This window comes from Mus caroli, chromosome 13, assembly GCF_900094665.2.
Source record: "Mus caroli chromosome 13, CAROLI_EIJ_v1.1, whole genome shotgun sequence".
In the NCBI taxonomy this organism is placed as follows: Eukaryota; Metazoa; Chordata; class Mammalia; order Rodentia; family Muridae; genus Mus; species Mus caroli.
In genome coordinates this window covers 62843135-62866756 of record NC_034582.1, presented here as the reverse complement: position 1 = coordinate 62866756, position 23622 = coordinate 62843135, and the positions used below count along the sequence as shown (strand labels likewise).

The 23622-nt window shown below is 39.7% G+C and overlaps 1 protein-coding gene across 1 annotated transcript; it reads left to right on the top strand.

Annotated features, from left to right (window-relative positions):
* The first annotated feature begins 1739 nt into the window (after positions 1 to 1739).
* LOC110307700 (zinc finger protein 729-like) lies at positions 1740 to 17546 on the top strand. Its single transcript, XM_029468562.1, has 4 exons — positions 1740 to 1855; positions 10115 to 10241; positions 11465 to 11560; positions 13675 to 17546. Exons 1-4 carry the CDS (start codon positions 1850 to 1852, stop codon positions 15690 to 15692), a joined length of 2247 nt encoding a protein of 748 aa, XP_029324422.1. The 5' UTR covers positions 1740 to 1849; the 3' UTR covers positions 15693 to 17546.
* The last annotated feature ends 6076 nt before the right edge of the window (positions 17547 to 23622 follow it).

Here is a 23622-nt window from a genome sequence, read left to right as displayed (position 1 = left end):
TTTTCATCACTAAGGGCCCAATTATTTGTAAACCCTGAGACTTGTTAATCACACTCTTCTCTCCAAACTGAATTCATATTTACAGAGAGACTGTATTATTCATTCTTCTCTACCTATAGAAATATTGGCATTTGTGTCACCTAATAGTCATTTTTTTTTTTTTTTTTTGTTTTTCGAGACAGGGTTTCTCTGTACAGCCCTGGCTGTCCTGGCACTCACTTTGTAGACCAGGTTGGCCTCGAACTCAGAAATCCGCCTGCCTCTGCCTCCCGAGTGCTGGGATTAAAGGCGTGCACCACCATGCCCGGCTCTAATAGTCATTTTTATTTTTTCTATATGAGTACACCATAGCTGTCTTCAGACACACTAGAAGAGGGCACTGGATTGGGATCCACAGATAGTTGTAAGCCACCATGTGATTGCTGGGAATTGACCTCAGGACCTCTGGAAGATCAGTCAGTGCTCTTAATCACTGAGCCATCTCTCCAACCCCACTCCCCAACAGTTATTAAAACTCCTTCTTAAACATTTCAGGGAAGAATAAAAAAGGACACAAGTTTCTTTCTTTTTTTTTTTGTTTTTGTTGTTGTTGTTGTTGTTTTGTTTTTCCAGACAGGGTTTCTCTGTATAGCCCTGGCTGTCCTGCAACTCACTCTGTAGAACAGGCTGGCCTTGAACTCAGAAATCTGCCTGCTTCTGCGTCCCCAGTGCTGAAATTAGAGGTATGTGCCACCACTTGCAGGACACAAGTTTTTTATGGTGATTAAAAAAGAAATGACTTTCCTTCTCAGCTGAGATTTAGCTTCCTTGTGAACCACAGTCCATCACAAATATAGACTCTTCCTTCTAAAAAGGTTTGGTCTTTGGTCTTTGGCATGACCAGTACAGCACTAGATATTCTTACGAGGAGACAGGAGGTCCCAATGGTGCCAATCTATCTTTATTCATTCATTATCTCTATGTTCCCAGTTAGATTCTCTGAGTTCTTTACATGTGAATTCTAGAGAGCTGGGCTTTTAATTTTGTTCTATGATTTTTAATCATATCTGTGCACCTTTACCCATGCACTACACTGTTATAGATTCCAATGTTCACACTAAGACTTTTTTCCAGCTGTGGCACACTGGCTATTTTATTTAACTACAGGACAAGATTGTCTATTGTAGTGGTGTATTTATAACTAAGGCCTCCTTCATCCCAGGCAAGCAGGAGCTTTACCCCTAAGATGCTCAGTAACACTTTTTGTAGTTTGTACCTTTTGCCCAGGTTATCCTTGGATTTGGCATCCTTCTGTCTTAAGCTCCTGAGCAGCTGTGAAGACACGGAGTGCCAAATAGGCTGGTTGCAAAATTATCTTAAACAGAAAGTGGTCATTTCCATACAATTTTTTGTTGATTTATTTTAAAGTTAAATTGAGTCAACGTGAATTTTACACATGGAATAAACCTCATAATAAGTAGACGTTGAGTTTTAAATCGGTACAGATTGACCAGAAATAATCAGCAAACATTAGGGTCAAAGGCTCGACTCAAATTCAAACATCTCCGGTAGTGAACCCGGGATTTTAAAAGCAGCCCAACTCCCTATGGCTGTCCCAGTGCAAAAACTGCTCGCGTTCCCATCCATTCTCACCTGCAGAGGTGGAGAAACACAGGAAACACGCACGTCACCAGCCTGTGTTCCTGGCGCCTCGTCGCACAGACTTATGGGAAGTGTAGTCTTCCGTTGGATCGCTTCACTAGGAGCCATTGTGGAAACGGCACTTCCGCATTGCGACTGCACTAGTGCATTTTCTCGCAAAGTTGGGCGATTCTCTGGTCGTGCTCCGCGCTCGGCTTGCATCGCTGACATGGAGGTTGGTCCAGGGTGCCGCGTACCGATGCAAGTCGGAGGGACGGTGGGCGGGTCCGGCCCGGAGGCGGCGGAGGAGGGGTGGCCCGGAGGCGGGAAGAACAGACTTGGTGGAGCCCTGCTGACCTAGGCTGGGCCACAGCGTCTGGAAGCCAGCTGGGGCCCGGGGGAGGGCATGCGGTTGGTGCTGGAAGTGAACGTTCTTGTGAGCTCAGGGTAGCTGCCTGGGTCTCTTATAGGGGCTGTATTGGTAAGAAAGGAATTGAGAATATGAAAATCCAGGATTGCTCGGACAGGCGGGTCTGCTCATAACCTGTACCTAGAAGTGGTGGTGGTGGACTCATACATCTCAGATTGGCTATGGACCCACGCCTTCCCCGCCCTTGTCAGTTTTCTCAGGACACCTAGACCAACCAAGTGGAGATCTGGCCCCTCCTGTACTTTATAGTCGGCCTAGTACTTTTAGTTTGTATTGATAGAAGTTCATAAAGTTACTAGTTTCCAAGGACGGAGAGTTTTGCGAGGGAGATGGATGCATGGGATGTTAATCCCATTTTCATTGGAACAGAGATTTATGGACTGCCGTTTTAAATAGGAATACTTAATGATCACTGCTGTGACCTGAATCCTCAGACTAACATCCCCACGCAGAGCTAGAATGATCCCCTAAAGGAAAAGGTTCTAGATTTGCAAAACAAGAAATTACTGATCCTACACTGTACTGGAGAAGAATAACTCATCCAATTCCATTGGGAATTATGATGCCATTAGTTTGTGGGAGATGAGTTGGCTTGAGGCTACAAGGGTGTCTAGGGATTGACAGTAAGGAGACAGAAGTGCTTGAGTTTCTCTGGGAAAGAGAAATAGCCCTGCCTACCTGACCGGATGCTTACAGTGCTCTCTGATCGATCCCATGGTTTTCTCCCGTCGTTGTCCACTGCGTACTGTGTCTAAAACTGTCACTAGTTGAGGGATCTGCGTTCCACGAGTCTCCTTTTTTTTTTTTTTTTTATTTATTTATTATATGTAAGTACACTGTAGCTGTCTTCAGACACCCCAGAAGAGGGCGCCAGATCTCATTACGGATGGTTGTTAGCCACCATGTGGTTGCTGGGATTTGAACTCTGGACCTTTGGAAGAGCAGTCGGGTGCTCTTACCCACTGAGCCATCTCACCAGCCCCCCACGAGTCTCCTTAAACAGTTTGTCTGGAACCGTTTCTCCCAACTATTTATACTGGGTCAAAAGAGTAAGAGATGACTTTAAGAACTGCGGTTCACTCGGGGTCCTGTAGTTTTTTCACAGTGGGCTGCTCACACAGTCTTTTGTGCGCTTTCCTATTCTGTCACACTTCATTCAAACCAAGTGTTTATGTGCTAGAAACTGGCTTATGGCATTAAAGTCTACTCATAAGGAACACGGTATCTTTAGCTTGGTGGTGGTGGTGGTGATACACGCCTTTAATCTCAGCACTGGGGAAGCAGAGGCATGTGGATCCCCAAGTTGGAGGCCAGCCTGATAAACTGAGCAAGTTACAGGACAGCCATGTTTTGTTTTTGTTTTTAAAGCAACACCTTGCCATGTAGTCTTGGCAAGCCTGGAACTCACCCTGTAGACCAGGCTGGCCTCAGACTAATGGGGATCCACATGCCACTGCTGGAGTGCTGGAATTAAAGGCAGGTGCCACCATGTTCAGCTTTAATTGTGATGTAATAATAACATGTCTGTTGAGCACTATTCTTTTGTTTTTTTAACAGAACCTTCTATTACTATTACTTTTATTTCTTTATTATATGTAAGTACACTGTAGCTGTCTTCAGACACTCCAGAAGAGGGTGTCAGATCTCCTTATTAGATGGTTGTGAGCCACCATGCGGTTGCTGGGGTTTGAACTCAGGACCTTCGGAAGAGCAGTCAGTACTCTTAACTGCCTAGCCATCTCTCCAGCCCCGGTATTTGAATGTAACGCTCCACAGCTTCCGTTCCAGATGACCATTGTAACTATATAGAAGTCTGTTGTAGTTTATAGACATTGGGTCTGGTTAATTTCACTGTGTGATTTTTATTTCCTTCTCTTAAGCCTTTTATGAGAAACATGTGCTTTAAAACATGTTGCTTACGTTATCAGAATTTTCTGTGGACTTTGTTAACTATAATTAAAATATAGAGACTTCCTGATAAATGTCACCAGTCCGTAGGAACATAACTTTTTCCTGCCTTGGGCATCAAAGCTCTTACAATGCATAGATGAGGCAGCAGTATGCTCACTTAGAATGTATAAACCCTCATGCCTGTGATGGCAGCATATTCTGGGGTGGAACCCTGCCATTTGAAATTTGGGAGGTAGGAGCAGGAAACCAGGAGTCCACTGTTACACTCTGCTTAGAAAGTTTAAGGTCAGCCTAGGTGAAATGAGCCTTGTCAATAATATTCTAGAATAATAGTTTATGGATGCACTAACCACACTCTATGGTTCCTGTCATCCAGCTTAGCACCAGCAACCAGACGGAAACCCATCCAATCGACACTTGGCTGATTTTCAAGCTTTCTACATGTGGTTGAGAAGTTCTTTTGACTCTGTTTGACACAGAATTTAATATTTTTTTTCACTAACATACTTTTGTTAAAGAGATTGCATTTTGGAGATTAGACACTTCCATTTGTTCTGTGGTGAACAATTTTCTTTGCTTTGCCTATTTGCAGAGAACATTCGCTAGCTTTGGGTATCAGTCTGTTTGTTTCTGTCGTGACCTCATAGTGCGTTCTTCCATTCTTTTCTGGATTCTTTCAGTTCACACTCCTTCCCATCTCATCTGAGCCTTCGGCCATTTCCCAGTTTTCCACTGCAGTTGCGGTCGATGCAGCCCTCCAGTGTTCACATTCCTCTGTCTTTCTGTGGAGCTTGGATGGCTTGCCCAGTACTTGCACAACAGGTTCAACTGTGTGTGGAGCATTTTCTTATAGTTACCCAGAACAGTGCTCCAGTTCTGCATGTGACTCATGACAATCACGTCCTCCTCTGTCTTTCACATTCAGCCAGTAAACTGCTACAGTGGGCTTCCTTCCAGGAATCCAGGCTCCCATGATGTACAGTTCTGCCCCTTTCTGTAAGGCTCTTTTCTTTGTATTCTAATGTTTGTACAAGTGAAAATATGAGGGAAGGAATTACTCATTTTAGAAACTCACATATAGTGACATTGTTGTGTTAGACATGTCGTCCTTACAAAGACTCCGATAGGAAAGTTTGCAGGATGACGATGATGATGCTCATTTCCTGGTAGTCTGTGTGACACCTGTTGGTTAACATGGAGGGAAGATACGGAAGGTATTTGTATAGATTTGGATGGGAGACAGAAACATGCAAGGAATAAAAAATGTGAAGCATGGATTTTTATCATTTTTCTTCTTTTGGTTTATAAAGATTTCTGTTCTTGAGTCTATCGGTAGTTGTTTTCAAATGCAAGTGATGTATTTTGAGTTGAAAAGTATGAGTCAGGTTGTTTGGCAGACTTTTTCAAAGACATGCAATTATTATCTTCTTTGAGGTGGCTACATAAAAACGAATCAGTTGGATGAGAATCTGAGCCTCCACTGTTTACAGGATGGGCTGCACTTAGTATTTCTTTAGGCACAAGTAGTAACATTGTACTGAATATTTAAAATATTAGATTTGTACATTGAACATACAGATTAAAGCATGTGTTACTTACTTGGAATACATATTTAAAAAGCATATTAGTTTGCAAGTAAATAACACCTATGGTCTCCCATACCATGTTCAATGTTCCAAGTAGGCACGCTGAGTTATGGTATTGCAAGATGTCAAGATGTGTTGGCTAAAACCAAGAATTAATGATTGCTGCATGTCAGGTACATGTGGGTGAAGAGCTGGGTCAAAGACCTATGAGTTAGCTACTTTATCATACTTTTGTTGAGGTTTTAAGGCAGCATGTTCTTTAATCCATAGGTATTCTGTGTTCAAAATGGTGTCACTAGTAGCTAGAAGCTAATTGGAAATCCAGTCTTCTATTTGCACCTAGCTTCTACTTCCCATAAGTTCCTGCTAATCAGAACTATTTGGTTTCAATGAAGGAATATGTTTGAGGGGCACAGGCATGGTGTGCATGAGTTCTTGGACTTCTCTTTTCTCCATTCTGTTAGTCTAGGCTTGTGTCTAGGACCAGCCTCCATTCAAAAGACGGGAAGTTAAATTTCACCACCTGGCGGTGCCATATCTCATAGGTAAAGAAAGTGGAAGATGTTTCTCGGCTCTCACCTTGTGAGGATGTTTTCAACAGAATCTACTTTCTTAAGAAGTGACTGGGTCAGGTGACACAAGCCTTTAATCCTAGCACTTGGGTGGAAGAGGGGGGCCAACCTCATCTGCATGATGAGTTCTAGAACATCCAGAGCTACATTTTGACACCTTGTCTTAAAAAAAATGCAAAGGGGTGGGGGCTGGGGGGAGACTGGGTTTAGCCATCTTTCATCATTCTGCTTGCGACTCGAGACTCATCTGTTGACATTCTCCTCATTGGGGTTTAATGCATAAGTTTCTCTCCATTGCAGTTCTCCCACAGGCTCCGGTTTCTGTCCTGTTGACTTCTCTGCTCTCCAGGTCTGTTAGAGGGCAGCTTTGTTTGTGTGTTCTTGCTTGTTCTTTTCCTTCCGTTGTGTGTGACGTATATCCCTCAGCTTCCTCAGCTGTTATTTCTGCTGAGGTTAACTACTAAGGATTTTACAGAAGCACCTCCTGGATAAGGGGTTCTCCTTACCTGCTCCTATCAGAATATTTGCTTACCTGGCTTGCTTAGCCTTCTTGAATTTCTTCAATGTTAGCCTGGCATTTATTAGTTTTAATTAGTTTCCATCACTATTTCACATAGTATAAGTTTAAAAGCCACATTTCTTAAAATGTAATTTTTTTTCTTTTTTTTTAAATGTGTTTTTATTTTTTTCTAAATAAGAGAGGTCTTCACATCTCACAGGCTAGCCTTAAACTCCCTGTGCAGATGAGCCTGGCCTTGAACACCTGGTATCCCTGCCTGTACCATCCAAGAGCTAAGATTATAAACGCGTAACGACATTCTGGTATCCTTCTTTTCTTTTATTCTGTGTAGAGTGTTCCATAAATTCATTATACGCCTGTCAGTTTTTTTGTCTTTTTTTTCCCTAGTCCTTGCTTTTACTTTCTTCTTTATATTCTTTTTTTTTCTTATTCCTTTTTTTTTTTTGTCCTTATTGAATCTGTTTTTGTAAAGGTAGGACCACATACCATGCTATACCTATGTAGGAGCAGAATTTAAGAAGCACTGTGCCTTGGTGCCAGGGATCCACTTCATGTCATTACAGTAGGCTCCAAGTACCTTTACCTACTGAGTCTCCCCACAGGCCTTCAGTGGTTTGTGTGTGTGTGGGGGGGGGGGGTTGTTTGTTTGTTTGTTTTGTTTTGTTTTGTTTTTTCAAGACAGAGTTTCTCTATATAGCCCTGGCTGTCCTGGAACTCACTTTGTAGACCAGGCTGGCCTCGAACTCAGAAATCTGCCTGCCTCTGCCTCCCAAGTGCTGGGTTTAAAGGCATGTGCCACCACGCCCGACTGCCTTCAGTGTTCTTAATGTCTCTTTTTCATGCTCTTATAACCTCTGGCAGCTTTCTGTTTGAGGAGGCCTCCTTCCTTCTGCTGACTCTTTCTAGTGTTCACACCTTTGTTATTTCCATTCAGTAGGGCATTTTCAGTTCTGTCATTGTGCTGCTCATATTTTATTGCATGACTGATTTCTGATGTTCTTGTTTACATATGGCATTATTATCTTAGCTCCTTATTTAGTTGTTTGAATCCTCCTTTACATTTTTAACACAAGTTGGGTGTTCAGGGCATCTTTGGGATGTTTTGTTTTTCCTTTGTCTGATCCATGTTTCCTATTTGTATTCCTTACAGTGCTTATTGATATTTGGCCTTTGGGAATCACAGTGACCACCCATCATGAGCCTAGAATTTATAGAACCTTCAAATGTGTTGTAAGACATTAGATGCCTTTCTGTAGTGGTGAATTGTCAATCCACTCCCAGGGGGTGACCACACTTTTTGTCACCTGCCCTACTCTCTGGATTTGAGAATAAAAGACACACATATGCAGAGTTATTTTTTTTATATGCCTTATTAGCTCAATGACTGGGCACTTCCAAACCTTTCCGTGGCTAGCACACACTCCCCTCCGGTATTCCTTACTTAACATTTAAAAAAATCTATATTTCATCTCTACTACCACAGACCTGATTGGGGGAGTGGCCTCTGGAGCCACTTTCCTGGATTCTTATATATTGGCGAACTCTTAATCTCCCTGCTTCCTGGTCCTGGCATGGTCCATCCTACCTTCTCTCATAGCAGAATCCCTCTTATCTCCTGCATTTCTTGCCCAGGAATCCTAAAAGTCCTACGTCTTTCACCCTGCCCTGCCATTGGCCGTTGGCAACTTTATCTCCCAATCAGAGCCAACTGGGGCTTCCTTTAGCCTGTGTGTAGGGTGTTTTAAACAGGTTTTTTTGGGTAGAATAATTAACATGCGTGTCTTTCTCTGGCGGATGGTTGGTAATGCCATCACCCACAGGGATTAACACCCTGGGAAAGGAGCTAGGAAATTGGAGGCTATCCTCCAAACTCTGACATGCTGGCCCACATATGAAAAGCAGAGTAATATGACTTTTCCTAAACCACTACATGTAATTTCGATTCATACATGGAATTCGTACAGGGGATTTATAAAGGAGAATTATTAAGAGAACGTTGACAAGTTAATAAAGATTGTAAAACGAATCTCAAAACAAAGGTCAATAACTGGAAATGATACAGGAACCAACAACTATCTCATTCTTATTCTTAAACACATGTCTAAGTGGTGTCATTTCATTAAATGAATGTCATTAAAAAAGAGTGAAAGTGCCATTCTCATTGTGGTGCAGGCTCTGCACAGTTGCACATTTTCCTGTTGTCAGAGCCATACACACTTTTTGATGCTTTTCTGTGGTTCCTTTCTACTTTCACTATTGCTGAGGCCAGGGTAAATATTATGTGACTGGATTCGCTTTTCTAACCCTTGAAGTTCTCTCTACTCATTTCAGTTACAAAACTGATCTAAGAATTCCTGGGTCATGAGTGTTTAAATTTTACTGTATATTTTTTTTCTATAATTTTGAGGTCATCCAGATGTGGCTGAAATCTAAGTTCTATAATTTACTTGATTTTTGACAATGACATTGTGGTGCACATGTTTATAATGAACTGTTCAGTCACACAAAACAATGAAATTCTATAATTTGCGTCAATATAAAAGAGACTGAAAAATATTATTTCTGATACAGAAAGACAAGTAATCACATGACCTCAAACACAGGTTGAGTCTTAAGAATTTTAACTTACAGAAGTTGGAGAAATAAAGATTTTGCCCATCAGGAAAGGGAGGCATTGAAAAATATTGGTCAGTCAGTGCTCTTATACAGTTACATAGAAGGAAGAAGCTTAAGTCAGTGTTGCCCAGAATAGTGACTGTAAGTCATAGAAGATTAGAAAACATAATTTGTTTTGTTTTGTTTGAGACAGTGATATAGTGCTGGCTACCCTAGAACCTGCTGTGTAAATCAGGTTGGTCTGGAACTCAGTGATTACGAGTTCTGAAATTAAAGACATGCATTATAACACCTGGCCTAAGAACTTTGAACTTTTTAAACTTAGTAACATTAACTGTTAAAAGGGATGATCATTTTAAAATTGATAAAAAAGACAATGATGAGTCTACCTATAGCAAAACACCCCCTTTGAACATAGAAATCTATGATTTTCTATTATCTAGTCATAGAACAGGAGAAATAATGTCCTGCTGTCATTGACCATTTGAGAACGTTACGCAATGAAATAAAAGCATTCCAACACTAAAATGTAAAAATAATTAAATAAGGGAAAGTAGTAATTAGAATCACAAATTATAATTCTTAAGCCCAGCAGATTAAGATAAAGTTGTCATGATTTCAAAGGTGGCATTATGAGTATGGTAAATACATGAATACATGTTTAAGAAAGATGAACACATGGGAGAAAAGGAGAAAGTGAAAGAATGTTAGAGCGATGTCTAGTTATTTTAAATATTAACAAAGTGTTGTTAATTGCTCTACTTCCTCAGAATGTATTCATAAGCACAGGATGCTTATTGGTGTTTATATTATTGGTTATTATTATAGTCTGATATTGACTGATTTGTCTTTATTTCAGGAAATCCTGTCATTCAGGGATGTGGCCATTGATTTCTCTGCAGAGGAGTGGGAATGCCTGGAGCCTGCTCAGTGGAATCTGTACAGGGACGTGATGTTGGAGAATTACAGCCACCTTGTGTTCCTGGGTGAGGATCAGTTCCATCAGTAAATTCCTTTTTGTGTATGTGTGTTGCATAAAGTATTTAAAAATCTCGACCTGGGGTTTCTACCCTACCTTTGGGTATTGAGTTCCCAAAGGAAAGACATGCTTATAGCCTTTATATTTATAATAAGCTTTGAATAGCATACTAGCTGGGCAGCTGCCTCTCCTCCATGCTGCTAGAATCTACTTTCTTATCACTAACCCTGAGTTATCGCTGACTATTTACTATGTTCTATCTGGGCTGCTCTTAACTCTAATTGGGCAGCCCTCAGGACCATACTCTCATGACCTTTAACCCATGGTGGCTTCTGCTTCCACCTCTCCTACGAGTTCTTCTTCTTCATGGTCCTCCTCTCCCCACAAGCCTGAGAAACTTAAACCCCACCTATGTCTCTTCTACCCAGCTATTGGCTGTCAGCATCTTTATTTACCAATTAGAAGTAATAATTAGAAGTAACTTGGGGGCAGGGTCACTCCGCATCTTATGTGCAGACTCTCTGGGGAGCCCAAATTAACATGAAAATACAAACAACAATGGGCCAACCCACTGCATATGTGTGTGGGTTTGTTATTGCTGTTTATTTGTACTTTGAGCCAGGTCTCTCTCTCTGTCATTTTGACTGTCCTGAAACTCTTTGTAGACCAGACTAGCTTTAAATCAGAAATCCTCCTGCCTCTTCCTCTCAAGTGATGGTATTGAGTACCACCAGGCCTGGCTCATAGTGAATTCTTAATTCAAGGTGAATATTAAATTTATTTTATAGAACATCTCATGGGAGCTTGTATTTTCCAACAGTGAGGTTTGTTTATGGTCCTTCATCCAAGGAAGAACTGGGAAGATTGTTGATGCAACTAAGATAATTTTTTTTTCCATTTTATGTTTCTAATCTGGCTGTTTCTTAGAAGTATTGTCTTGCTGGGCGGTGGTGGCACACGCCTTTAATCCCAGCCCTCGGGAGGCAGAGGCAGGAGGATTTCTGAGTTCGAGGCCAGCCTGGTCTACAAAGTGAGTTCCAGGACAGCCAGGGCTATACAGAGAAACCCTGTCTTGGAAAACAAAAAAAAGAAGTATTGTCTCTTGTAAATGAAGGAATTAATGTTCAGTAGATCCTCTCCATGCCTGCAATAGCAGAGTCCTGGGATAAACATGTTATTTTCTAGATGAATAACACTCAAACAGTTGTATTCTTTTTTTTCCACAAACAGGTCTTGCTTTCTCTAAGCCATACCTGGTCACGTTTCTGGAGCAAAGACAAGACCCTTTGGATGAGAAGAAACAAGTGGCCACCACCATGCACCCAGGTGTGTGGGAATGAGGGGGTCAAAGGACAGAGTGTGAGATCAGAAATCCAATGGAAAGCCAGACTTTACTATGTGCATTGAGATGGTATATTGTAATGGGAATCAATTTTTAGATATCCTTATTTATTTATTTATTCATTCATTCATTCATTCATTTCTATCAGAAGACATCTCTCTTATGATGCCTTAAGTCTCTAAGCTTTATTTTCCACTCCAGAGGATTCTGCTTAGGTTTACAGTGACTGACAAAGTTTGTCATTTTGCTGAGAGTCTGCCTTTCAATGGAATTTTGATTGTTTCCTATACTTTTGAAAATTTGTACGTTTAAATATGTATGTGTGAAGCCATTATAATACAGTATAGTCACAAATAAATTTCTTTCATATCACTTACATGTATGGCAATTAAAATCTTTTTATAAATGCTGTGAATGATTATAATTTACTCTCATAAAGTCTTTTTTTTTTCTCTCAAACACTCAGTGTTATTGATTTAAAATACACACCCTTTGTAGAGCTATTTCATAGATTGAAACTTTATATATCTAAAAGAATGTTTTTAATAGCTTACCGGTTGTCTTTCAGAATTTAATGGGTTCAAGATTCTCTTTATTATTCTACAAGTATATTTTTGCATTATTGAAGTCTAGGTTGTCTAAAAGAATTTGCTTCTATGTAAGCTCTGTGTTTCTGTGGATCGAGTGTAGCACAGTGTAAGGTTAAAGATCCGTGAGCTCTGGCTCTGTGAGCATCAGAACTGTGCACTTCTACTTCACGTGCTAGCATGAGTCTTGTATATAGTTTCTGCCTTCTTATTGTAAGCTTGTGTATCGCAAATCTTCTTAGAATTTAGGCTAATTTTTTATCATCTAGCCTTTGATTGATATGGCCCTTAGGCAGCCATTCTATCATTACAGTGAACGAGAGTTCTTTTCCTTTTCTTTTCATAATATGATTCAGACACTTCTTTTCTTTTTGCTAACCAGAGACACCTGGCATGGAAGATGCTTATTTTCTTGTGAAAATGCAACATAAGCTCCTGACTTCTTGAAATATAATACTTAATGATATTATGGAGAGTCTAGTTATTATGTAGTAAAATATTTTTTATCTTCTAAATTAAAACTATACTTATGTCTACATTCTTTCAACCTCAGAAATCACCGCTAGCATAACATTTTTCATATTTAGCTATTTATATTTTTATGTAGATATTGTCATAAATTTATGTATTTTTTTAAAGATTTATTTATTTTATGTATGTGGGTATACTGTAGCTGAACAGATGGTTGTGAGCCTTCATGTGGTTGCTGGGAATTGAATTTTTAGGACCTCTGCTTGCTCTGGTTGGCCCCACTAGCTCCAGTCAACTCTGCTCGCTCAGTCCCTGCTTGCTCTGGCTCAAAGATTTATTTAGTATTATACATAAGTACACTGTAGCTTACTTCAGATGCACCAGAAGAGGGCGTCAGATCCCATTACGGGTGGTTGTAAGCCACCATGTGGTTTCTGGGATTTGAACTCATGACCTTTGGAAGAGCAGTCAGTGCTCTTTACCCAATGAGCCATCTCTCCAGCCCAATTTCTGTTTTGTTTGTTTGTTTGTTTTGGTTTTTGAGACAGGGTTCTTCTGTGTAGCCCTGGCTGACCTGGAACTCACTTTGTAGACCAGGCTGGCCTCGAACTCAGAAATCTGCCTGCCTCTGCCTCCCGAGTGCTGGGATTAAAGGCGTGCGCCACCATGCCCGGCTCAATTTCTGTATTTTTAATGGGTTCATTTCTGTTAACATAATGTCCTTAAGAATTTCCATTGTTATGAATGGTGCAGCTTTCTTTGCTACTTAACTTTAGTAATATTTCATTATTTCTTTGATCTTCCTCTTATTTCAGTGGAAATTTAGAATGTTTCCATTTAATGCATTTTCAAATTACTCCACAGTGAATATAGGTGTGGAAACTTGTAATTTCTCATTTATCTGTGAAAATATGAGTAATGATCTGAATATTAAAGATAAGCATTATAAATTTTATGACATGTACAAAAGCAATATAACTATGTATAAATATAAAGAATCTTATTCACTATTTATTCATATCTCAATTTTTACTCACCAGATATAAAACCATATAAATGTAAAGAATGTGGCAAAGCCTGTGATTGGAACTCACTCCTTCTCGAACACCAGAGAACCAATCCAGGAGAGAATGCATACAAGTGTGAAGAATGTGGTCAGGCTTCTGGCTCTTACTCAGTAATTCCTGAACAACATATAAACGATACGGAAGAGAAAGCCTGCAAGTGTGAAGAATGTGGTAAAGTCATTTGTACTTGCTCAGAAAATTCCAGCTACCAGAGAATTTTCATTGGAGAAAACCCCTACAAGTGTGAAGAATGTGGGAAAGCCTTTTCTTCTCATGCATGTCTTGCTCAACATGAGGTAGAACACACTGGACAGCAATTTTATAACTGTGAAGAATGTGGGAAACTGTTTTATTGTCCTTCTCACCTTACAGAACATCAAAAAATTCATTCTCAAGAGAATCTCTTTAAGATTGAGGTGTGTAGCGAGGTCTTTTGTGCTCCCATAGAACTTTCTAAAGACCAGAACTTTTGTACTGAAGAAAAGCCCTACAGGTATGAAGAGTATGTTAAGGCCTTTAGCACTTGCTCAGTTCTTTCTGAACACCCGACAATTCATCCAGGAGAGAAAGCATTCAAGTGTGAAGAATGTGGCAATGCCTTTTGTACACTCCATTCAGTCTCTAAAATGAAAATTGATTGTGAAGTGAAATCCTACAAGTGTGAAGAGTGTGGGAAAGCCTTTGCTACTCATCTTTCCCTGATTCAGCATAAGATAGGTCATACTCGAGAGAAACCTTATCAATGTGAAGAATGTGGCAAAATGTTTTACTGTTCTTCAAACCTTAAGCAACATCAAATAACTCACTCTCAAGAGAAACCCTACAAGTGTGAAGTATGTGGCAAGGTCTTTAGAACTTGCTGGCAACTTTCTAAACACCTGAGAATCCATTCTGGAGAGAAACCATACAAGTGTGAGGAATGTGGCAAAGCCTTTTATACTCTCTCCTACCTTACTCAGCACAAATTAGGCCACACTGGGGAGAAACCTTACAAATGTGAGGAATGTGGCAAAACCTTTTACTATCCTTCAGTCCTTAAGGAACACCTAGCAATTCATTCTGGAGAGAAACCGTACAGGTGTGATGAATGTGGCAAGGACTTTTGTACTCGCTCAGGACGTTCCAGACACCANAGAATCCATACTGGAGAGAAACCCTACAAGTGTGAAGAATGCGGGAAAATGTTTTATTATCCTTCTCGACTTAAGGAACATCAAAGAATTCATTCTCAAGAGAATCCTTACAAGTGTGAAATATGTGGCAAAGCCTTTTATACTCACTCCTACCTTACTCAGCACAAATTAGGCCACACTGGGGAGAAACCTTACAAATGTGAGGAATGTGGCAAAACCTTTTACTATCCTTCAATCCTTAAGGAACACCTAGCAATTCATTCTGGANAGAAACCNTACAGGTGTGANGAATGTGGCAAGGACTTTTGTACTCGCTCAGGACGTTCCAGACACCANAGAATCCATACTGGAGAGAAACCCTACAAGTGTGAGCAATGTGGAAAGGCTTTCAGTACTCACTCATACCTTTCTCATCACAAGATAGTTCACACTGGACATAAACCCTACAAGTGTGAAGAGTGTGGCAAAAAGTTTTACTATCCTTCTCGCCTTAAGGAACATCAAAGAATTCATTCTCAAGAGAATCCTTACAAGTGTGAAGAATGTGGCAAGGACTTTTGTACTCGCTCAGGACGTTCCAGACACCAGAGAATCCATACTGGAGAGAAACCCTACAAGTGTGAGCAATGTGGAAAGGCCTTCAGTACTCATTCATACCTTTCTCAGCACAAGGTAGTCCACTCTGGAGAAAAGCCCTACAAGTGTGAAGAGTGTGGCAAAANGTTTTACTATCCTTCTCGCCTTAAGGAGCATCAAAGGATTCATTCTCAAGAGAATCCCTACAAGTGTGAAGTGTGTGGCAAAGTCTTTAGTGCTCAGTTAGAACTTGCTACCCACCTAAGTATTCATTCCGGATAAAACCATACAAGTGGGAAGGATATGGAAATGCTTTTTAACTCATCCATCCTTACCTCAGAACAGATTCCTGAACAGAATTCTTAACAATGTGAAGAATGGCAAAATGTTTTCTATCCTCCAAACCTTAAGCCTCTGGAGGGAAACCACTCTCACGTGTGGACTGTAGCAAGGTCTTTTGTACTCACTTAGGACTTTCTAAACATCAAAAGAACCATACTGGTAAGAAAGACCACAAATATAGGAAAGCTACTAAACTTTTTAACCTTACTCACCACAAAGTAGTTCTTTCTGTTCAGAAACACTATACAAGAGGAAATGCTGGAAAATTCTTTACTCTTTTTCAATCCTTAAAGAGTATCACAGAGGTCATTCTCAAGAGAGACCCTACAAGTATGAGGATTGTGCTTTTGGTTATTCAGATCTTATCCAACACAATTGGATCCATAGTAAAAAGAAACCAAACCTTTGTGAAGAATGTGACAAGTGCTTTACTAATCAACACTCTCTAACCTTAAAATTTATTCTAGGGAGAAACACTACAAATGTGAACAAATTGACAAGGCTTTTAAATGGTCTTCATAGATTAACACAAAAGTATTGGTACTGAAGAACAACCTTACACTGGTAAAATGTATTATGAAGATTTCATTCATCATTCAGTATTTGCTGAATGTCAGAATATTCACACTTGGGAGAATCTCTATAAATGTGCAAAATATAGCCAGGTGTTTAGCTGTAATTTGTCACTGCATTAGCATGAGAGAATTAATACTCCAAAAATACAAAGAATATAGCAAGGCCTTTACCCGTTTTCTCATACTTTATCCTCAGAAACCTCATACTATAGAGAAACTGCACATACAAATAACATGTCAAACTTTTAATAATATTTCAAATCTCAGTCAACACCAAAGAATGAATTCAGTAAGCTTCACTGTTTGACTTCACATCTCTCGGCATCTAAGGAAAGCTCAACCCTGTGCTTGTTTGAATCAGACTAACTTACAGATGTGTCTATAGGACATTTTCTTGGATGTTGATTGATGCCCAGTCTCACCCCTGGACTGGTGGTCCTGAGTGAATGAGAATTCTGGCCACCAAAAATCAGAGGGAGCAAGCCAGTAAGCAGAATTCCTCAATGGTTTCTACTTTAGTTCCTGTCTCAAGGTTTTTCCCTTGAGTTCTCATCCTGGCTGAACTGGTTGACTAACTGTAATTCCTAAACTGAAATAAACCCTTTCCTCTTTTAAGTTATTTCTTAGTCATGGCATTTATCACAGCAACAGAAATCAAAATCAGGCAGCAAAGAATATGGGAAAGCTTTTTACTTTTCTTTATATCTTAGTTATTATCAAAGTCTTCATACTGAGAATGTCACAGTGTTGGTTTGGTTTTTTGTTTTTGAAATGGAAAATTAGACCTCTAGTGTCAGCTAAGAACATATGAGTCCTATAGCAGAGACTCCTGTTTGCTATAATCTACCAATCTATTCTTTCAGACAATGTGTTTTTCAAGAGTCATTGGTTGTTCTTTGAACTATAAATTTTTCCTGAAACTGTAGCCATGTTGTCAGACTGTACCTGAGTACTCTCATTCTGGATTCCTGGGCCATGATTTATATGGCAATTTTGCCCTTTGGGTCCCCCAATTGTAAGTAACCCTTACCCTTTGGTCTGTAAGAAAACCCAATACATTCATTTTTCTCACCAACTTGGGCTGTAGTGAAATCCTAAGATGGTGTGTTGTGGGGTCCCTTTGTAGTGACTAGGCATTTATTTGTGTCTAGAAATAGCTAACACATGTCATTCATATTTGGCTCCAAAATAAACAAAGTCTTATTTCTCTTTCAGGTGAGAACTGTAGTTTTTGTCTAATGACATAATCCCTGTTTTAATGAGAACAGAGCCATAGTAAAGTAGGGACACAATCCACACATACTCATTCAAAGATAGGATTAGTTACTGGATACTTCTTAAGTATTAATCATTGTAATTGCAGTTCTTACTTGTTTGTATATATCAAAAAAAGCATATAAATAATGAGTTTATTTAAAAGAAAAAGAGGTAATATCAAAACTTTCATAGAGACATATTTACAATTGTTCCTTTTGTTTGAGCTATTGTCAGCCTTTATGGAAAAAAAATATATAAGTACCACCTTTACCACATTATTCTGATCACAGGTTGTATTTTCTGTCCTGAGTGAAGTTAAAAACTGTTTTTTCATGTTATAATTGTCATAGGAAACAGTTATATTCAGCTTTACAAGACACTCTTAAAAAAAAAGATTTGTTTATTTATGTATATGAGTACACTGTCACTATACTGATGGTTGTGAGCCGTCATTTGGTTTCTGGGAATTGCTCAGGACCTCTGCTAGCTCCGGTCAACACACTAAACCACCCCCACCCCCACCCCTACACCACTCACCCCACCTTAAAGATTTATTTATCTACACTGTAGCTGTCTTCAGATGCACCAGAAGAGGGTGTCAGATCCCATTACAGGTGGTTGTGAGCCACCATGTGGTTTCTGGAATTTGAATTCATGACCTTTGGAAGAGCAGTCAGTGCTCTTACCGGCTGAACCATCTCTCCAGTCCTTCACAAGAGAATCTTGACAGTCTAACTTTCTAAGTTATAATAGTACAAATAGACAAAAACCAAAAAACCCTCCTTTGAAGATACACCAGTAATTTTTGAAAGAAGGAAGCCCTGAGAACCATCGGGGGTTTTTGTAAAGTGTCTTAACCTCAGCAGGTGAATTAGTAGGGGATATAGGAGAGTTTAGAATTTATCCTTACCTATAAGTGAAAAAGTTCTTTATTGGGGTCTGGAGAAGTGAATCACTGGTTCCACTCTTACATGGAACTCATGTCTGCTCCCGGCTATCAGTAACACCAGCTGGAGTGCATAGGACTCCCTTTTCTGGCTTCCATGGGCACTGCACATCTTTAGTGCACAGACATCTGTTCTCAAAAGTTACATTGACACAGACACCTGTGGCTTTCAGAACCAGAACAAACACCAATATACATGGGAACAACAACAAAACTTTAAAGCAAAGAGCCCTTTGAGATTGCTACCTGTCCCTCACTTAGTGTTCTCACCTTATGTTTAGAACAAGGCTTAAAGGTCTTGAAAAGCACTTGGTACAATAATGCTCACAAGGAGACAGGGTAAGGAATGGGATTTCAGATTGGTTGATGATCTGTAATTATCAGTGTTCAGCAAAATATCTAATGTAGATGGCATGTGGTTTCTTGTTTAAACTTTCTGTCGAAGTACATTGATTTACAAGTTTAATGATTGGTAACAACCAAACTGACTGTATTTCAAAATGTATGAAAAAAGGAGAAGAATGGAAGGTTGGGAAAGCCGTTGTTCATAAGTCCTCTTTAGTATTCATGGCAAAGACAAATGGAAGATTCAGGGTTAGTTTTACCCCATATAATCTCCAGAGAGCATCTCCTTTCTGTTCCCTGAGGATATATTGATGCAGACCTCTGTGGCTTTTAGAATCAGACCTTTGAGTACCCTTCTGTCCGATCTTTGTTCTCTGGCTGGTGCTGGCAATGGCCGTCTCACCCAGTTCTTTTTATCACTGTGGAAGGAAAACAATACAGAGACTTCTATATTTTAAAACCAACTAGATAAAAGGCTGGGTAATATCCTGCCCCATCCTCCTTGGCCTCTGCAGCTGCCTGCAGAGGCTACAAACTATCAGTGCCCTGAGAGACCTACATGGTTGTAGCTTTCTGCTTCACCACTGGGTCCAACTCTAATCTTCTCCATCCCCCTCTTCCTCTATGAGACTTGGAAAACACGCCTTCATATCTTTGCCTAATAATTAGCTTCTGCCATCTTTATTTAGCCAATCAAGCAATTAGGGAAACAACTCCCTACAACTTCTAACAATTGAAGATTATGCCCATAGACTAAGGCATTTCCTCTCTCCTCAATGAAACTTTTCAGTGCTGTAGATCATGACCAGCACAGACCCCTAATGGCCAACATGCATAGAATAAGTGACTGTATAATTTCCAATACTAAATTGAACATACATACCCTATCCCCTCCTCCAAAGGTTTAGGGAACATTGTGGAGGAGAGGGTGGAGAGAATGTAAGAGCCAGAGTCAGTGAATGATTACAGTGAAACTATCTTCTGAACACAGAAGAACAACTGCACATATAAACTCGAAGGGGCCGGGCAGTGGCGCACGAATTTAATCCCAGCACTTGGGAGGCAGAGGCAAGCGGATTTCTGAGTTCGAGGCCAGCCTGGTCTACAAAGTGAGTTCCAGGACAGCCAGGGCTAGACAGAGAAACCCTGTCTCGAAAAAACAAAACAAAAAAAAAAGCAAAACAAAAAACCTCAAAGGGTTTTTGATGTCATGCTTAAGACTTGTGCAGCAGCAGTAAACCAGACTAAATGCCAGCACACAGAGGGCATTTAGCCACAAATTTCCACCACTTCCGAAGGTCCTATGAGAAATGCAAAACTACTGAGTGGGAAGGTTCAAGGTTCTCAAAGTATTGCCGTCAATAACTTGATCACTATCCAGTGAAAAGCCACACATATGAGAATATTAGAAAGGACAAATTGTCTTTTGTGGGGAGGTAGGATACAATCATGAGTGGACTGTGAAGGCAATTGAATCTGGGAAGACTTGGATGAGGAAGGGTAAATAAAAGTAAAGCATGTGCAAAATTCTTAATTAAAAATGGTAAATGCTTGTGCTTACTGACATTAGTCCCATGTCATGGAAGAGTGCCACCCACAGAGGGTAGCTTTGCCAACCCTCACTAACCTTCCTTATCTAGAACTATGTTGTGACCAAATTACCTGTACTTTAAGATGTACTTTAAAATTGATAGAGGGATATATTCTTCAATGTATTCAACTTTATTTGGGTTTTTCAACTCGTGAAATTGGTAATAAAGCATCTCAAAAGTTGGCCACAATGTTGGTAGATGGGGGAAATAATGGAATGTTACAAAAAGCACAGAAAAAGTAATTTATTGACCCACCCTTGTAACATTCCTAAGGACCATATGTCTTATACCTGTATAAGTATAGAGTACTTCCCATACTCTAGCCCTCCTTTTTAGACAGGAAATCCCAGATTGTTATTGACAATTCCACTAGCACCCATTATCTGAGGAAACTCCGAGAACACCTCCCGCAGACCCCTGAGGTTGTCCAATCCTCAAACTCTACATAAGGTCTGCTTTGGGGTTTAGAAACCTCACTTAGCTTAATCTAGGCCATGGGTACTTTGTGCAACCCTAGTCAGACATTGAGAATTGAATTGCCCAAGATAGACCTTAAGCCCAAGATAGATAGTTCCAGCCCAGTTTAACTGGTTTAAGGTTTCACTAAACCTTAAGCTCGATACGACAAGGATCGTTTACTAGGAAACAAAGTTTCAAACACCCATTCAACAGAACCAACATCTTAATATCAGGACACATTACCATGTTTCATTACAAATACAGGAATAACCCAAACGAATGTGGTTTAATAATGTTGTCTATAGGCTTTATTTGAGTTCTTATTCATGCAGGAGTGGAACTCTAACAGGATTAGAAGGTGTGGCTTTGTTGGAGTAAGTGTGGTCTTGTAATAGGTGTGGCCTTGGAGGAAGTGTGTCACTGGGAATGAGCTTTGAGGCTTCAAAAACCCACTCTGCAGGTTGGGATGTAGCTCTTGGATACTGCTCAAGCGTCATGAGTGATGCCATGATGATAAAGAACTAAGCCTCTGAAACTATACATAAGCCCCAAATTAAATGCGTTAATAATTGCCTTGGTTATGGTGTCTCTTCACAGCAGTGGAACATTGACTAGGACAAGAAATTTCCACCAAAAAAAATCAGTATTCTCAAAGAAAAGTGATTTAGATCATGGACAAGACAGTGCTTTCAAAAAGGCAATTATAAACATGACCAAAGAACTCAAAGAGGATATGAATAAATACCAGAATAAAGTCCACAAAAACAAACGAATTAAATAATGAAAGCAATTCAAGATATTAAAAAAGAATTTATTCCAGGGATAGGGTCACTGAAAAACAAGCCCAAAGTAGAATAAATCTTGAAATGTAAAATTAAAGAACTCAAAACAAAAAATTCAGAGAAAAGCCTCATTAACAGATTATTAGATGAAGTGAAAAAAAAAGATCAGGTCTTGATGCCAAGGTGGACGAGTTTGGTACTTAGAGAAAATATCAAATCTGAAAACATGGAAGAATGGAATATGCAAGAACTCTAGGATAGTGAAAAGTAACTGAATATATAAATAAAATGTATGTTTTAAAAATTCTTAGACAGAGGCACAGAAAGCATTTTTAACAAGATCACGGACAAAAACTCCCCTAATTTATGCAAGGAATTGCCTGTGAAGATTCAAGACTCACACTGAGCAACCAATGTAACCTGAGAAAATTTCACATTATATAATAACTAAAGCACGGAATGTACAGAACAAAGCAAAGAGAAGCCTTTGAAATCAGCAAGAAGGAAAGAGTAAGTCACAGACAATAGCAAGCCCATTAGAATCATAGCACATTTCTCTGTGGAGTCATGGTAGGGGACATGAACTGATGTTCTAAAACTTTGAAAGACCACAGTTTCCAGTCCCAACTACTATACTCAGCAAAGTTGTCTGAAGTGAAGGAGAAAGGAAAAATGTTTATGATGAAATTGATTGAAAGAATTACATCCAGTAAGCCAACTCTACAGAAAAATGAGAAGATCAGAAGATTAAACTGGGCAAAAAAGGCACAAGGAACAAACAAACAATTCTACAATACTGCGTTTAAGGAAGTATAACAATACTACATATGTAACAAACTCACAAGAATGAATTAATAACCATAAATTGTTGAACCATAACCTTACTGGTCTCACTTCCACAACAAAGAGACACAAATGAACAGATTGTATCATGAAATAGCATTCCTCTTTGCTAGGCTCGGTCTCCAGCTGTTGGTGCAGACTGCCTGAATACCTCCTCACCCATATGAACATGAATCTGACATTTCTCTGACTCAGCTTTTTCTTTCTACATTAGCTAGACGCAGTGTTAAAGCTTTGCTCTCCTCTTTGACTCTCCCTTAACCACAAGAGCAGCTGAGTTTTATCAATTTCTGTCATCTCATTCTGAAACCTCTTAAAGTCTATTTTAGCCTCTTTTCCTCTTATAATTCTTTAAAATACACATATACATAAATACTGATATACTGAATGTGTTCTATGGAGTGTGGAATATGAGTTAAAATTAGTAATTAAGATTAGAATAAAAGAACCTATATTTACCTCAGGCACACTGCCAAGGTAATATGCATTAACTGGCAAATTGCTTTTTTGAAAGTGTTACCCCTTGTGAATTTACTGTTCAATAAATTCTGACATAGAATGACAGAAACACATTTACATGTGTTTCTTGCATGGTGTGTTCACAACACTCCTTTTTGTGTGTGCTTCTATGCCTTTGAACAATGTGATTCTCACTACTTAAAATTGCAGTCCAAGTATCAGAACACTGAAAATCCACTTAACAGCACTAAAGTGCCAGGCAACACCTTCTTATCACCACTGTCCCGGAAATGCTGGGAAGCCCAAAGTAGAAATAAGAAGTCTCACTAGGCTTGAAGGTTTGCAGTGGCCCTTTGAACTAAAGCATTCCACATCAGTAGCTCCATCCAAGCTATAAAGTGAACACAACTGCTCTATGAGTTCAAGATTCCCATCTTCTCTTTGGCAGTAACCAGATCATTTATGATGAAAAACAAGAAGTACCATGGTGTCTTAGTCAGGGTTTCTATTCCTGCACAAACATCATGACCAAGAAGCAAGTTGGGGAGGAAAGGGTTTATTCAGCTTACACTTCCATGCTGCTGTTCATCACCAAAGGAAGTCAGGACTGGA